Here is a 15,656-nt window from a genome sequence, read left to right on the forward strand (position 1 = left end):
GTACTTCAGTGGTGGTTTTGGCCTTGTTAGCTGTTGTCTGCTCTCTGCTGCACCCAACGAGATATGACTGTTGTTGTTTTTTTCAGTACACCACAGGTGGTCAGGAATACTACAGTACCAATCACAAGAAAACTCAGCCAAAACAACCCGACCACACACAAACAGATATCTGCTGCTTGCTGTTTAATGGGATTATTAGCAGAAATCTACATCATTGCTTAAATACCAGACAACCCAGTATTTGCTTTAACTAATTTGTTTGACATTCACAGTTATTTAGCTGATATTTAGTTATTTTTGGAAATTACAAGTAAAAATACACTATTGTTCTTTGAAAATATGCATCACTTATGGTATATATCATCTTTCTATCCAACCAGGACACTCAAAGTGTTTTACATTACATTCTGTGCCCTCATTTAACCATTCACACAACACTTTGTCTCTGTAGATAGGTCATTCTATTGGAGACTAATCAGTGACTAAATCACAGTCATACTCTGATGGGACACACATCAGAGGCTGTGGGGGTTCAGKGTGTTGCCCCAAGGACGACTGCTCTAATCAGCTGCATTCGTCCCGTGCTTAGATTATAAAATAAGGAAGACTCTCAGCTACTGCCACACCAAATTCTAGTTCAACATCCATTTAAAAGGCTGAATTGTAGCCATCTTAAATTGTGTTTTCTCCTAAACGTAATCAGTCGTAGAACTACATCCAGTGATTGTTTTCTGAAAGTTTTAATAAAATATCTCCAGTAGTTTATGAGATATTTTGCTAACAGACAGGCAAAATGTACATTGCTTTAATAGTCATATGGTGCACATTCATCACCGTGACATTTTACTCTTTTAGTTCTTAAAAAATAAAAGAAAGTAAACGTTCTTAGTGTTTCTTGTTGACAAGAAAAGAACCGACTGAACTGTGTTCCAGCAGGTGTCAGCAGCTTTTAAACTGTAATGATTTCTGAGGTTACACATTAAATCAGCTGTCATATTGACTCAGTCAGCAGATCTTTGACATCACCGGCTGATTTAACCAAACATACATTTTAATGATGAACATTTTGGCTCAGGGACATTTCTGCAGCAGCTGATCTCTGTTAGTGATGTTAGTAAACTCAAACACCCGGTTCCTCCAGTTCTACACAGCTGCGGTGATGCAAACATGCACCTCAGTCAGGCTTAATTAGAAATCACAGTTTTTATTGTTAAATTTAAAAGTTTGTGATGAACCACAATGCTACTTAGAGAGTAAATACATTTATTGTGACATTTTGAGGCTTGGAAATAAAGCTTTCTTGTTGATTTTAATGAAGTTATGAGTCAACAAATGTCATTTTGTTGTGTTTTAGCTACAAGATAAAGCTCACAGTAATGTTTTAATGTAATAGATTTATATTTTGTTTTATTTATATTTTGTTCCACAGCTTGGGTTATCCTCCTTCCATCGAGAAGTCATCCATTTTTCATGTGCAGATCCAAAGTGGGCTTTAAAAATGTGGGAAAACTTGCCAACATTTAGCCTGGACGTGAGACTGTCACTGGTTGGCTCGTTGCTGGAGCGGAGAGCTTTGCAGCAGACGGGCTTGAAGGACGTCATTCGAAAGGTGTTGCAGGTAAAACGAGATCTGCTCCCGTGACTCAGACTCAGGGGGAAGAAAACATTTGTAAACCAGTCTAGCTCGACTTGTAACGGACGTTTTGCAAAACAAAACTTGAATAATTTCGATTTAAAGCCAGGCTTAAATGTAATTCGGTTGAAGACTTAAATAGTTTGTTTTGCCTTTGTTCTGGTGGATGGAAGGGTTTGAGTGTGATCTTATATTGTATAACCGAAGAGACTAAGGTGCAGTTTCTATAAAAATATTTACTTGGGTTAAAGTTCATGTAGCTGCTTTATCTCCTGGCTCCACAGTTGGGCGTTCTTAGAGAAATCAGTGTTTAGTGTTTAAAGCTCGAAGTTATTCTGACTGCGTTTCAAATAAAATGGTCCAAAACACCTTTAGAGCTCAGAGGTAAACTGAGAGAAATCATATTTTCTATCTTCAGTCAAACTTGAAGGAGGCCTTGTTGAGTGACAGCGTGGAGTATCGCACTGCCTTCCTCGCAGCTCTGGTTGTCGTCATGACCGCTTTACCTTTTCCACATTCGAACCCCCCAGTGGAGAGTTTTCTGGCCGAGTGTCTGGATTTGTTACTCACAGACTTGGAGGAGCAGAAAGGTGGACCCGAGTTTCTGTCCCACGCTCTGAATGTTGCCAGTTTGCTGCTCTCCCAGTGGCCAGATGCCAGGTTTTTATACCTTTTTATTATATTTTTAAACTTTATTTACATCCCTTCCTCCTGCTCTGACCTTCTTCTTATGTTTTAAGTTTAAAGATCCCGCAGYTCCAGCGCTGGTGTGGGATCCTGGAGCGTGATCGAGCTCCAGACGCCCCTGAAGCGCTCAGGCTGGCGTGTGGTGAAGCTCTTTGTGTGGCTGGAGCTCCTCTTCTCAGCAGCCTGAGAGAACACCCCGCTCTCCCTGCCATCATGATGAGGTAATGATCTGATCACGCTGCTGTTTTTTTTTAATGACAGACTTCATTTAAAAGTGCTGAACCTTCCTGGTTTAGGTTGATGAACACGGGCCTCCACCTGCTCCAGGACCAAAGCCAGCAGGTGAAGCTGAAAGCAGCCCGTTTTACCTCTCTGCTCCGTCGCGCGACGACAGGAGACAACCAGAGGAGCGTCTGCGTCGTGCAGGCGAACCTGGCGCTGCCGCTCCTCCTGGACCTGCTGCTGGAGGCGTGCGGGGAGACCGCCGGCGCACTGGAGGTGCTGCTGTCCCACCTGCCTCAGTCTGACCTCAGATCGGTGCTGAGAGACGCCTCGGCAGCAGGAGGGTGTGTGCTACCTCTGAACCCCGTACACCCGTTTGATCCCATCTGTCTGCACYGCTCATCTGTCGTCGTCGTTCTTTCCCTCAGGTGCACCAGCCTGTATGAGCAGGACGAGGCCAACGTGTTTGCAGAGCCCTCCGTCATGTCGGCGCACGTGCTGCCCTACCTGCTGCAGATGGCTGAGAAATCCTCTCAGTCCTTGGCTTTGGCTCCGATTCTGAATTCATGGGCAGARGAGAACGCTGCGCAGGTGCTGGACAGCCTCGCAGTCTGTGAACAGCTGCAGCCAGGTATCACTGTTATTATCTGTTTGTGACATTATATTTAGGGTTAATTAGCCCTTGTTTTATTATTCTTTTTGTTCTTTCTCAGCTAAGACGTTGACCTCCTCTTGGCTGGCTCTCCTCACTGACCCCCGCTTCCACAGCAGCCTGTGTGGCCTGCTAACCAGGGCCGCCTTCCTCCTCCGTCTCCTGAAAGCCCCCGCCGGGGCACGACACCTCTGCGACCCTTCGTCGGTGCGCGAGCGTTTTCAGTCCGTTTGTGCACTGCTCAGTCAGAACGGCGTTCAGTTCCCCTCTGCTTTCTCAGCTGCCGTGGCTGGAGAGCTGCCACTGTGACTGAACAGGAGACGTGTTTTCGAAGCATGAACTCTCTTTCGATGTGGCCCAGCTGATATTTTAAGAGCGATACAGACATGCTGTTCTCAAATAAGGACTGCAGTTGCTGATGCCGCAGTAAATCAGCACTTGGACGTAGTTATGTAAGACCTAAGTGGCTGCTGTTCCTTAAAGGGATCCCTGATTAGTTGTAACATTAGACTTTATTTGATAAACATATATTTTAACTGTAAAATAAAGACTGTAAAAATACTGTAGGATGTTTAGTTCTGTACATTTTTTAAAATATATTTTAACACAGATGGAGCCATTTTATTTACACACAAAGCATTCTGGGTAAATGATGACGTGGATAGGTCCTCGGTGTGAACGAGCTATATCCACCCTGACGGTTAATCTTGGACAATATCTGATGATCGACTCTTTTAAATGAAACCAGAGAGCGTTGACAGAGAGGAGAAGGTAGAAATGACTCAGCCTATAACTGAAAATATGGCTGGAGGACAACAGAGCTGCTTCATGGAAGAAGAACCTCAGCTTAGCCTGTTAGCTTTAGCATTAGCCTCGACTCTATATTGTCTTATATGTATTAGCTCAGTGCTAGCGTGACAGACAAGCTAAACTGAGGTCCTCCATCTATATTTTCAGTTACAGGCTGAGTCATTTCTACCTTCTCCTCTCTGTCAACGCTCTCTGGTTTCATTTAAAAGAGTCAATCATCAGATATTGTCCAAGATTAACCTTCAGGGTGGATATAGCTCACTAGCAGCCTCGCACCGATGACCTATCCACATCATTTACCCAGAATGCTTTGCGTGTAATTAAAATGGCCCTGTCCATGTTAAAATGTATTTTTAAACTTTTAGTTTAAAAATGATAAAAACTGAACATCCTACAGTATTTTTACAGTCTTTATTTCACAGTTAAAATATATATTTATTAAATAAAGTCTAATGTTACAACTAATCATGGATCCCTTTAAAGGGGAACCCTTTGAGTTTCTGAAACTTCACTCAGTTCTTAAAGTTTCATTATTCTCAGCGGCACTCAGAACAGTGGCTTCAGGTTGTATCTTCATGTGCTGAGCAACAGTAGCAGGATGATGCAGTGATGTAATGCAGCAGCAGAAACAGCATCAGGGAAAATTGCCCCAGGAGGGAGAGGATGGTGTGCGGTTTAATTTTCCATTAGAAGCCTTCTGCCAGGATAAGTGTCCATTTTCCAACCACATCTGAGCCGCTGATGAGAGGATGGATCTGATAAGAGAGCCTTACATCATCGGTTTGTCCACTGATGCTGTTTAAGATAGACATTTGTCAGGATGGGACAAACAACATGAGACATTTCTGGTCTGGATATCTGGATTCAGTGAATATCAATCAGTATTTATTTATGTTTTTTCTTTTTTCTTTACATTCACTTCCTTTCTGTGTGCATCAAATGTTGCATCATCGAACATCTGGGTTATCCCACAGCTGTAACAATGAGTTTGTGTTAATGATTCGTATGCAAATCTTGTGCAACGTGTTTCTTGTGACACAAAGTCCACACCCAGTGTGCAGAGCTCAGCGACAAAAACAAGCAGCTGAAAGAAACCTGGAGGTGTTTATATCTGAGAGCACAGCACAAAGCATGTTAATGATACTGTATCCTTGTTTAAACACATTATAATGTATATTTAATTATTTTAGCTAAAGTTTTACGTGAGTCTTTTAGCTGAGAACTTCCTGCAGACAAACTGTTTGTATAAAATGAGCATCTGGCCTGATAGTTTTTGTTGTTGTGCCTGAGTGTGTCTGAACTCTGTAAACCAGGTTCCTGCTACTTAAAGAATTAACCGTGACAACAAGGAACGAGGCCAGATGCAGTACAGCCGCTGTAATCAAGTGTTTGTACATAGGTACAAACACACATGGGACATTTGGAATAATAATTAGTGTTTTTCCACTGATGTTTCAGGTTGTCTGAACATGATTGAGTCGTGTTTTCTGTTTTAATCCTAAAATTATAAAAATCTTAATGAATTATTTTTGTGTATACAGCAGGGTTTTGTTATTATATGTAAAAATTGCGTTCTAAGTGATGAATTAAACTGTTCATTTTAATCAGTTTTTTTTCATGTGATCAGTTCTACATTTTGCACAAATAGTTATTTCATATTTTTAAAGCTTTAAATGAAAAACAGTAAATATCTTTTTAAAAATAATGTTTCACCATGTAGATTTTGCCGTTACTGTATGTAATTATTATGTGCATTGAAGAAATTTAAGCATTTTGTGTCCTCTGAGACCGTACAAATAAAATGAATGAATTTTGACATTTTTAAGATGTTCCATGTACAGCAATGTTTAGGCATTTGTTACTTTTGAATTTAGTGTCTTTTTACAAGCAGGATGACAATGTCCAAAAGTATTTGGGCCTCTTTTTTTTTACTTTTTCACCTCATTTTTGAATTATTTAACAAATAGCATTTATATAATATCACATAAAACTAAACAATTTAAATAAAAATAAACAAAAAGGTAATGTCTATTCACATTTTTCACATCCTATTTTTGCATTAGACAGTAATTCTTGCAGAAAAGCTAGCTACAGCTGCTGCTATTTGCACTAACCGTGTAATACAAAACAGACAGCAATGTAAAAGGTTAAGTGTTCACACTGACCACTATAATTTTAAAATGAAAGTTTTACAACACTCAAACTAGTCGTTAACTTGTTAGTTCTATCAGAATCAAACTGTTACATGTGGTTTATCTATAACAGGTAAGATATTAATTGTTTTTCTACAGAATCCCATTTTCAAAAGCCTGAGCTTTTTGAAATTCAGAGAATTTGCAAAGTGGATCTTAAAGTTCAAAGTGTGGTGAAGCATTCAGAACAGATGTTGGGTGTTTGCTCTGCTTATTGCCTTAAATCTGAGTAAGCGTCTTCATTGAAAAGTGGATCAGTTAAGTTGAGTCTCACACACTGGCTGGCCTCATTACCAGTCAGCCAACACACACACACACACACACACNACAAAGACTTTATTACTCTGCAGAGCCCACTTCTGAGCAGAGCCAGCAGGAGGAGAGGCCTCATGGGTTGAGAGGAAAGTCTGGGAAACAGAAAGGCTGCAGATGCACCCAGAGCCAGATTAAACTGCACTCAGATGGGGATCAGACAGGGAAAGAGGTGACTCAGAGTATGGAATAAAAATGGAAAGCAGGGCAGCTTTCTGAAGACAAGCAGAATTTGGAAACTGCTCTAAAGTTTGTTGTTTTTTTTGTTTTTTGTTTTTTTTGGGCGGTGGGCAGACAGACAGAAACATGAATAAAAACCTTGACTTTTCCTTCCCTGTTAGGATAAGAGTCCAGACTGTTCTGCAGCTTTGTGTTTTCTCATGAATCAAGCTTGAGGAGCCTTTAGGACCTTGAAGTCTGCTTCTGCAGAAAGACTCCTCCTCCTCCTCCTCCTCCTCCTCCTCCTTTTCCTCCCGCACTGAAGGCTGTTTATACACAGACAGCAGCAGCAGCTCCTCTGACAAAAACAAGGGCTGGGGCTTTCAGAGAGGAGCAGTGTGTTTCATGCATAGGCTCTTTCTCTCTCCATTGTTCTGTTTTTGTTTGTTTTAGAGGATTTAAAAAAAACCCCATCATGGCAGAACATTCAGTTTGTCAGCTGTTGAAAATGTTTTTGTCTCTGCATGTTGTTTTYCTGAGCGTGGCCATCGCAGCAGAGAGCGCATCAAATCCAGATCAAACAGGTAAAAGCTACTCATTTAGAAGCTGCTGTTGSTGTTTTAGTCCCCATTTTTGGGGGGTTTAAATTTAAAAGCATTGCACGTGCTTTGAAAATACATGCTTAATCCATTGAGATCTATTAGTTTTTTTCTGTTAATTGCTCAATATGTTTATGTGTTGCCACATTTATTTATTTTTTTGTTTGTTTATTTATTTATTTATTTCAGATTGTGTGAAATCCAGAGGTTTGGACTACAGAGGAGAAGAGCAGAAATCTTCCACAGCTCTCATCTGCCTAAACTGGACTAATACTACCAGAGACTATGATGTTGACAYCCATCCAGATTCACAAACAGGTAAACAAGCTGATATGTTTTATGCTTCTTTTTTTTAAATAAAGTGGAAACACATCTTCTAATTGCTGAGTCTTGCTGAAAACTGGAGTCGGATTAAAAAAATGTTGGCAAAAGTTTATTTAGAGTTGATCAAACATCTAACATGATGTGAAAACACAGAGCAATCCTTTTTACAGCCCCCCACTGCAGACCCAGTCCCTCCAGTTCGTGGTGTTAAACGGCTTCTTTCAGCCAGCAGATGCTGTTTCCATTGTTTGTGCTCAGGGCAGYCTGTGAACATGAGTCCTGCAGTTTATCCACACTGTGGGAGTGAGCCGTGCTGCAACAAGGATTCAGTAACAGTCGTTTGTTTCTCTTATCACTCGTCTCGTAGGTGTCGGGGATCACAACTACTGCCGAAACCCAGACGCCTCTGTGAGGCCTTGGTGCTACATTACAGCTCCAGATGGGACCATCCAGAGGCAGTTCTGCGCAGTCGAGGCATGCAAAGGTTAGGAAACGTTGCACACAATTAATATTAATCGTTTTTGAATCACGTGCTCATGCGTGGTGTATATTTTGTGCAAAATGAGTTGAAAGTCTACTGCAAATAAAGCTGCGGCTCATTAGAAAACTCCCCCCAAATAAGTTTTCTTTTAGTTTATTATTCACACGCCGTTTAGTTTTCCACCTAAGACGGCAGTCAGTAGTGGGTCAGTCGGTCAGGGTATCTGTGAGAAACACACAGGCTTCTCTTTGTTTCCTGCTGAAACGAGCTGAGAAGTCAAACAACAACAAAGCTGAGCACATGTCAGAGGGTTCAGACTTGCACCCAGCCCCGAAGCTGCTCCCATTGGCCCCGAGGAGTCGTTTCCTCTTGGAGACGGCAGCTGATTGGCTGCTTCCCTCCGTGACTTCATGCTCTTTAACTTGGGTAAAGTGCACAAACAACTGGGAGGGAGGAAACTGAACAGATTTAATGAGCAGATGTTGACGTCTTCAGCTGTGCTCACATAAAAAAGACACACAAACCTGTTTTCCTACCACAATAAGCAGTTTGGTTTAAGTCAGTAGATCTGCAATGACTGGTCCAGATGATGCACTTCTCTATACATTACATAATAAATTAACGTTCCACTCAGCTGGAATGCCTGAGTTGAGTAAAGAGATGAGCTAAAGGAGTGAAAGTGCTCGAGTAGATCGATGTCACTCACCCGCGGCTCACTTTCATATTTTACTTTCAGGAGTCTCACACACTGACGTTGTGATGTAATATTTTTACAAATTTCTCTTCCTTATAAGAATAAAAAAATCAAGTTTCAAGAGATTTTTCCTGAGTAAAAATAGTTCCCATTTATTGTTGTGTTGATTGTTGTTTTAATGGATACAGTCATAAACAAGGTTTCCACTTAAAAAGCATAGAGTTTAGAAATAAAAAAAGACATGATTTGGCTCAATGTGTCAGCAGCACAAAAAGGAAAAGTGGTTTAATTCTTTTATTTTGTGGTTTCTGTAGAGCAAACCTCAGCCGGACCGGAGGAGGGCGAATCCCTCAGCACCTTGGTGATCTCTCCCCCCACAGAGAGCTTAAAGCCCACCATGTCTGGAGCTTCTGAAGGGAAAGCTGCTGCTGTGCAGCCAGTGATGGGCATCAGCCAGAGAGTTCGAACAGGACCTAAGAAGAAGAAGGACCTCGGCACCACTGGTAGCTCCTGTAGTTAGTCATATATGATGAGGATGAACTAAAACTTTMTTTGTACCACCTAATCTTTACCTTTTGTTTATCCAGGTTATGTCCTGGGCATCCTCATGATGGCAGTTATAATCATGCTGGGAGTCGGCATCACGCTGGGCTACTTCTATAAAAGGTCAGGATCTAAAACACATCATCAGCTCCCATCAGGGGTCAAATGTGAGAAATACTTTTCACTATCACCTGACAGGTTTCAGTAGCTGAGAGTCCTCCATCATATACTAAGTGTTGTTTGCCTAAAACCTTGATCGATTTAAGATGGCTGAATTAACTTTACCCAACACAAACATGACTCAGTCAGTTTTATAAATATTAAGCTAAAACCTGATGTGTGAGTAACAGAGTTTTAACTAAAACACCTGTAAGTCTAACTTTCAACACACAATGATTTTAGTTTAAAATGTTAGTATTAAATATAGTGAGTGATATGCATCCTTTTAATAAATTCTAGGTACATAATTTATGAAATGTACATTTTTTTTGTTTTTGTTTTTAGAAAACCTCTTTGTGACTTTTTTTCATTTGGCTTCGACGTGAAGCCAAAACTTAATGGCTGAAAAGACTTTTTACAGCTGCCCTGCTTTCTGTTAATAGCCTACAGTATRTGCCACGGACATCCGGTCCAGCACTTGATGCCACTTCCGGTTCGTGGTCAACACAGTGTTAGCGAAAGAATTTTTCACCCGACAACGACTCTTAATGATCTCCACAGTAAAGAATTAGCATATTACATGTACCAACATAAACACAGGTGACATACAGGTCCAGCCAAGTGGGGAAAAATCACTCCAAAGTGGATTAAAGCCATAAAAACAAAGGAAAGATGTTCGTGTTTATGGTTCCAGAATTTAGCATTTTTCGCTATTCTGTGGCTGCTTGTTCTGTGAATTTTTCACGTAGAGCTGTGACACTTATATTGTTGGAAAGAGCAGAGTCTGGGCTTTAAATTGATGGGCTACTTGTTTGGTTTGAATCGTTTTCCCTGACGTTAGTGAACTGAAAACGTAATGATTATCAGGCGGAGGTTCTGCTGCTCTCGGTGCTCGGGGGCGCGCTCGTCACTCGGCTTTAGTCTACGCTGTAATATACACTCTAACAAGTTTTTACTTTTGCATAAAACTCATGACAAAGTTGCCTAAATAAATTTCACACTCTGTATAACACAAATGCGCGCACACGCACACACCTACCTTTACCGGCTGCTGTGTTAGCTTCCTGCTAGCTGTCGTGTGGAGGTGGTCTTTCCTCTCCCGGTCTTGGAGTAAAAGGGGATAAATGTACATTTCCCTTTTGTAACMYCCRTCTTCTCATTTCTGATGCTGACTCTTGAATATCCTCAGGTTAGAAATGCTGATTACAAATGCAAGCATGAGCTTTTAAAGATAAGTTTTGCCTGTAATGCTATGATCCACTGCTGTCACCTCCTCATCTAGAGGAAAATGGAGAAAAACTAACTACTCGATCGTATCTGCTGCTTAGTGGACACACCGGCACACAACAGAACACACGTTTTACACCAGTAGCTCRCAGATGCTTTAACTTTTGTGACTTTTTCTAGGAGCTTAAGCTAAAATCATAGGCAGTAAGCAAGAAGTGGAAGGTAGGAGCGTGGCAAGAATTTTACCGGAAATACGTCATTAATGACCGTGACATATAGGCTATCCTCTGATTGTGTCAGTGTTGGGTGAAAATGATCCCACCCATTCACTTCTGTAACACTGCATTGCAAAAATCAGACTACATTGGACCCAGCATCTACTTAAGCCGAGCAGAAACACGAACCGTTTCTGACGTTTAAACACACACATACAGTTGTGCTAAATTTTCTTCTGATTCAGAGAAATCAGACAGAATTTGATACATTATTAAATAGATGTACACTCACCGGCCACTTTATTAGGTACACCTGTTCAACTGCTCGTTAACACTTAATTTCTAATCAGCCAATCACATGGTGGCAACTCAGTGCATTTAGGCATGTAGNCCCACCCATTCACTTCTGTAACACTGCACGGCAAAAATCAGAGTACATTGGACCCAGCATCTACTTAAGCCGAGCAGAAACACGAACCGTTTCTGTCGTTTAAACACACACATACAGTTGTGCTAAATTTTCTTCTGATTCAGAGAAATCAGACAGAATTTGATACATTATTAAATAGATGTATTGTTTCCAGTGTGGCTTGTTTGTGATCCTAAAAGAAATTTTACAGCAAAACRTGTTCTGAGAAAACTGTAACTTTAGGCTGAGGCAGCCTCTCAGCTTTAAAATCAAAATGTTTTCTTACAGTAATGYAAGTATAACATTCCCCCATGATGGTGCCTGATTTTCCACCTCCACTTAATGTGTCCATTTTAATAGCTTTGTCACAACGAGACATGAAGGGGAACATGGAGCAAAATGAAATGCTCGCATGTTCAAGCTGTCCTGATTTGATTCTTTGTTGTTGTTGTTGTTGTTGTTTTAATTGGGTGTGGAGGATTGGATTGTGGGCGAAAGAATTATCTCCGGTTCTGTGACGTGCAAAGTGACGCCCATATGAAGAAAAAAAAAAGCGAGGGATCCGGTTTTTGTTGGCACAAAATGTTCTTAGAATCTGCGTTTTGGCTGTCAGGCCTGATCAGCACCGTCTTGCTATTTATTTTTAGGAAGTGATTGTTAATGTGAAGTACGTCACGGATGTGTCAGGGTTTATAACCCGCCCTCGCTGTGCAGTGACGTTCTCCTCAGCAGTGGCAGAGATTATTTAGAATTTTTCTATTGGCTGCTGATGATCACTTCCGACTCCAAACAAGTCTTGTTACGGCGTTGTGCAGAGGAGTGTGGGAGTTTATTGACAAGAACACTGGTTCTTTTCAGGCATCTAACCAAACATCCAAATCTCTGCAGCGATATCCGTGTGACTCAGTTTGAATTTCCTTCATTGCTGCTTCAGACTCTTTTATATCTCTTCATTGCGATTCGAATGGGTCGACACCCTTCTCACGTCTCTGGCAGACGGCTCACTTCGCTCGCTGCAAAGACAGAAATAGAGGGAACAGTGCTAACGTGGGATGTTTGCTAGGCAACCAGCTCCGAGACCTTTCTGGAAACCGTACGTCACAGAACAAAAGGGGGTTAGCGAACCCCTGAAAATAGATTAAAGTGGAATAAAAGGCTTCGGTTCACGCAGGCAGGAGCAGARCTGCACATCGTGCTGCACTGAAGCAGGCAGGTTGGAGGTGTTTTTAAATGGAGAACGTGAGTTGGTTTTAGCTCGGGGACAGGATAAGAACCAACACAAACCACTYGTTAGTCGTTTCACTGAAATCTTTTCTTTTTTTAACTACAGATCAGCTTCTGTCAGATCTGRAACCTTTCTAGCTTTAACTTATGATAAATTAGAAGCCTGACTACACCARGCATCATATTCTGCTGGAAGAACTTAGTTTTTGAAACAATCAAGTTTTGATTCAGAGTTCAGGATTAATGGAATATTTTAACACAATGACTTTTCTGTGAGGAACTGTTGGAATTTTTTTTTTTTTTTTTTGGATGGGAGGACCTTTAGCGTTCTTTCTCTTTTGTGGGGCTCATTTTGGGGCTGATCTTTCCCCTCACACCGGCACATTGCCAGTTTGTCCCCCGACTGTTTCTCCATCCGGTGGCACCGTCAACCTGCCAGCACTTTCCARGCTTTTTGGCAAAAGGCAAAGTAGAGAAAAACAGTCTAGTAGGAAGGCAGAATAATTCAAGAAGTAAATCATCAAAGCCCAGAATAATGACAGAATGGGTGCTAATACAGGGCTGTGCGGAAGTCTTAAGTCTTTTCAGGTTTTAGGCCTTTTTTTTTTTTACTCATTTCTCATCCTTTACCTGACTTGTTTTGGAAGCGTAAAGTTATTTTGTTCACAAAGCCTAAGAAACAATCAGYCATGAAAACCCAGTTAGTATTTTACAAGGAAGTCTGTCTCATCAAAAGCAAAACATAAAGAACTTCATTTTTGCACAGAGGTRTATGAACAGTAAAAACATATTTACATCAAAATTTAAATGTGATGGTGAACCCATAACATTATTAGATTTAATTTAAAAAGACCATTCAGCTGACATTAATGTTTCTAAATCAAGGACATATTTTCCTATTTACAGTGAACAATTTCTTGCTGTGATCTTTGCAGGTTTTACAGCTTGTTTTATTATTTGTCTTAAAGTGCCTGTGACATAACATTTTTGTAAGAAATATGAATTCATGTTTGGAAAGATAACGTTTATATAACATTGCAAAATAATAATAATAATAATAATCACTCCYCTGAGATGAACAGTTGTCGAAATATTTTCATAGGAGGTAACAGGAAGTGATGTCAAAGGGGAATGTCTTCATGTAAACAGAGTGCTGCAACAACAGTTAACAAAACTGACTGTAGAGAAGAATCTGATTTTGTTTCTTTAGACAATTTTGAGTCATTATCTGAGAGATATGATAGAGTCAGAGCTCTAATTATATTGTTTCAATAAATAAAAACCAAAGAGTTTTCTTTCTTGAAGATTTACTCTTTGATGTCACTTCCTGTTTTGTTTTGGCTGAGCTAAGTTAAAAAAATGTAACAAAATGGATACAATCATGTGTCATATGCCAATTTTGTTAAATACAAAGATGGTTTCTCTGACCTTTTGTATTTAAATGGTATGCATGTCACTAGCACTTTAAAGTAATATGTAACTTAAATTGAGATTTAAAAAAATATTTGAAATCCAATTTGTTGCACACACCTGTGTCACTGGATTGTGACCACGGTTCAGTGTTTTGCCCACATTGTTTAGGCGAAACGTTCGATTTATCTGTGCTTTGTGTTTGTGTCTCAGGGCCCGAGACTTAAAGAAGCAGCATGAGCAGCGGGTGTACGAGCGCGAGATGCAGAGGATCACCCTGCCCCTGTCGGCCTTCTCCAACCCCACCTGTGAGCTCATAGATGAGAACACCATAGTGATCACAGCCCAGCAGGAGACCAGCCCCGTGCAGGAGGGCGGGGACCCTCTCATGGGGCAACACGCCGGCACTCCCGGAGCGTGAGCCAGCACGCCGTCTTCAAACAAGACTGTGATCCGGCGTTTATTGTTCTAAARCATCCCACATCTCCTTGTCTCTCTGAGTTGAACTAAACGCTGTGTTCTTTGTGTCCTTTACACATGTGAGGCACAAACACAATGGACACAGTCTGAACAACTCAAACTGCTGTTAAAGRGGACTTMTCACAAGGACTTCAATATTATCATCTGATGCTTTTAGGAGACAAACTGTCCTCGTACAAAAACAAAGTTAAATATGCTGTCGGATAGACTTTGATAAGTCTGTATTTGATAAAAGCAGGGCTTTAAGAGGAGATGATGATGATGACTAGAATGGGGAAACACCTACATTTACTTGTTCTCCCAGGAAGGTGTGGCCACATGATGAATGGGTTTTATTTTGGAGACACACTGGAGACAGAACCGTGTGYCCAAACACAGTCATCCCTCTCTGCTCAGAGGGACACATGAGGCAAACAGGCCCTATCAAAAGGACATCAGAAAGCCTCTAGCTCAGAAACTGCCTTAGCTTGATTCTTCTGAATGTATTTTTTTCCTCTTGTTTGTTCTCTGCCTGGTCAGTAGAAGTTCTRAAAAAAAAAACCCCACTGATGATCATCTACAGTTTGGGCATGAAAAGAAGACGTTTCCTTTTTTCATCCACAGGTTAAGGAGTGACAGGAATTAAATAAGCGTGCTCTCAGGATGTATGCGACACAAACGTTAGTCCTCAGGACAAAATAGCACTGCCACAACAGAGATGGGATTAAAAAAAAGCCTGAAGTCTAGGCAGTGCATGACTGTGCTGCAGAAACGTGCTCTTAGATTTTGTTATTCAGAGATTTGAAGTGTGCAGTTAATGCCTCAGAGTAAGAGTGGAGAATGTTGGAGGACGGGGGCGCTCCAGCGTTTGTTGGCGTTCATTTCAGACATTCGAAAACACGTGTGCATGTGCATGACTACGTGCTGTTTGCCTTCAGTTATTTCATCTTTAAGAATAAAAACTACATTCGTTGTAGGAAAATACATGTTGTATGTAAGTAGAAATCTTGACACAGATGATTTTGATTTATGCACTTAGGTTTTATTGTTTCCATTTTATTGGTGAGTGAATTGATCCACATGTTGTGGTTGTTGCTGGACCTTCATCACTGGTGATTGTTGTAGATGTTTTCATTATTTCTTGTGTCTGTGTGCTCATTTCCTTGATTTTTTTAGGCACTTGTCGAAATATTTTTGATGCTCCGACTGAAATAAAATAAACCAGACATTTAAGTATTCTTTTTT

At 40.8% G+C, this 15,656-nt stretch overlaps 2 protein-coding genes across 3 annotated transcripts in view; both read left to right on the plus strand.

Moving 5' to 3' along the window:
- si:ch211-225b11.4 (thyroid adenoma-associated protein homolog) overlaps positions 1 to 3,744 on the plus strand; it is a 16,138-nt gene extending 12,394 nt beyond the window's left edge. For both annotated transcript variants that reach the window (XM_014014338.1, XM_014014339.1), the window contains exons 26-31: positions 1,430 to 1,618; positions 2,052 to 2,293; positions 2,374 to 2,541; positions 2,617 to 2,886; positions 2,971 to 3,173; positions 3,256 to 3,744. In XM_014014338.1, the coding sequence (XP_013869792.1) occupies positions 1,430 to 1,618; positions 2,052 to 2,293; positions 2,374 to 2,541; positions 2,617 to 2,886; positions 2,971 to 3,173; positions 3,256 to 3,503 (1,320 nt within the window). In that variant the 3' untranslated portion in view covers positions 3,504 to 3,744. The remainder of the gene's footprint in view (positions 1 to 1,429; positions 1,619 to 2,051; positions 2,294 to 2,373; positions 2,542 to 2,616; positions 2,887 to 2,970; positions 3,174 to 3,255) is intronic.
- A 3,212-nt stretch (positions 3,745 to 6,956) lies between these two features.
- pik3ip1 (phosphoinositide-3-kinase interacting protein 1) lies at positions 6,957 to 15,644 on the plus strand. The gene is made up of 6 exons (XM_014014340.1): positions 6,957 to 7,251; positions 7,456 to 7,584; positions 7,958 to 8,074; positions 9,080 to 9,268; positions 9,353 to 9,431; positions 14,166 to 15,644. The coding sequence occupies exons 1-6, from the start codon at positions 7,143 to 7,145 to the stop codon at positions 14,371 to 14,373; spliced, it is 831 nt and encodes a 276-aa protein (XP_013869794.1). The 5' UTR covers positions 6,957 to 7,142; the 3' UTR covers positions 14,374 to 15,644.
- Positions 15,645 to 15,656: the final 12 nt, after the last annotated feature.

The sequence above is a fragment of the Austrofundulus limnaeus genome, unplaced genomic scaffold (genome assembly GCF_001266775.1).
Source record: "Austrofundulus limnaeus strain Quisiro unplaced genomic scaffold, Austrofundulus_limnaeus-1.0 Scaffold114, whole genome shotgun sequence".
Lineage (NCBI taxonomy): Eukaryota > Metazoa > Chordata > Actinopteri > Cyprinodontiformes > Rivulidae > Austrofundulus > Austrofundulus limnaeus.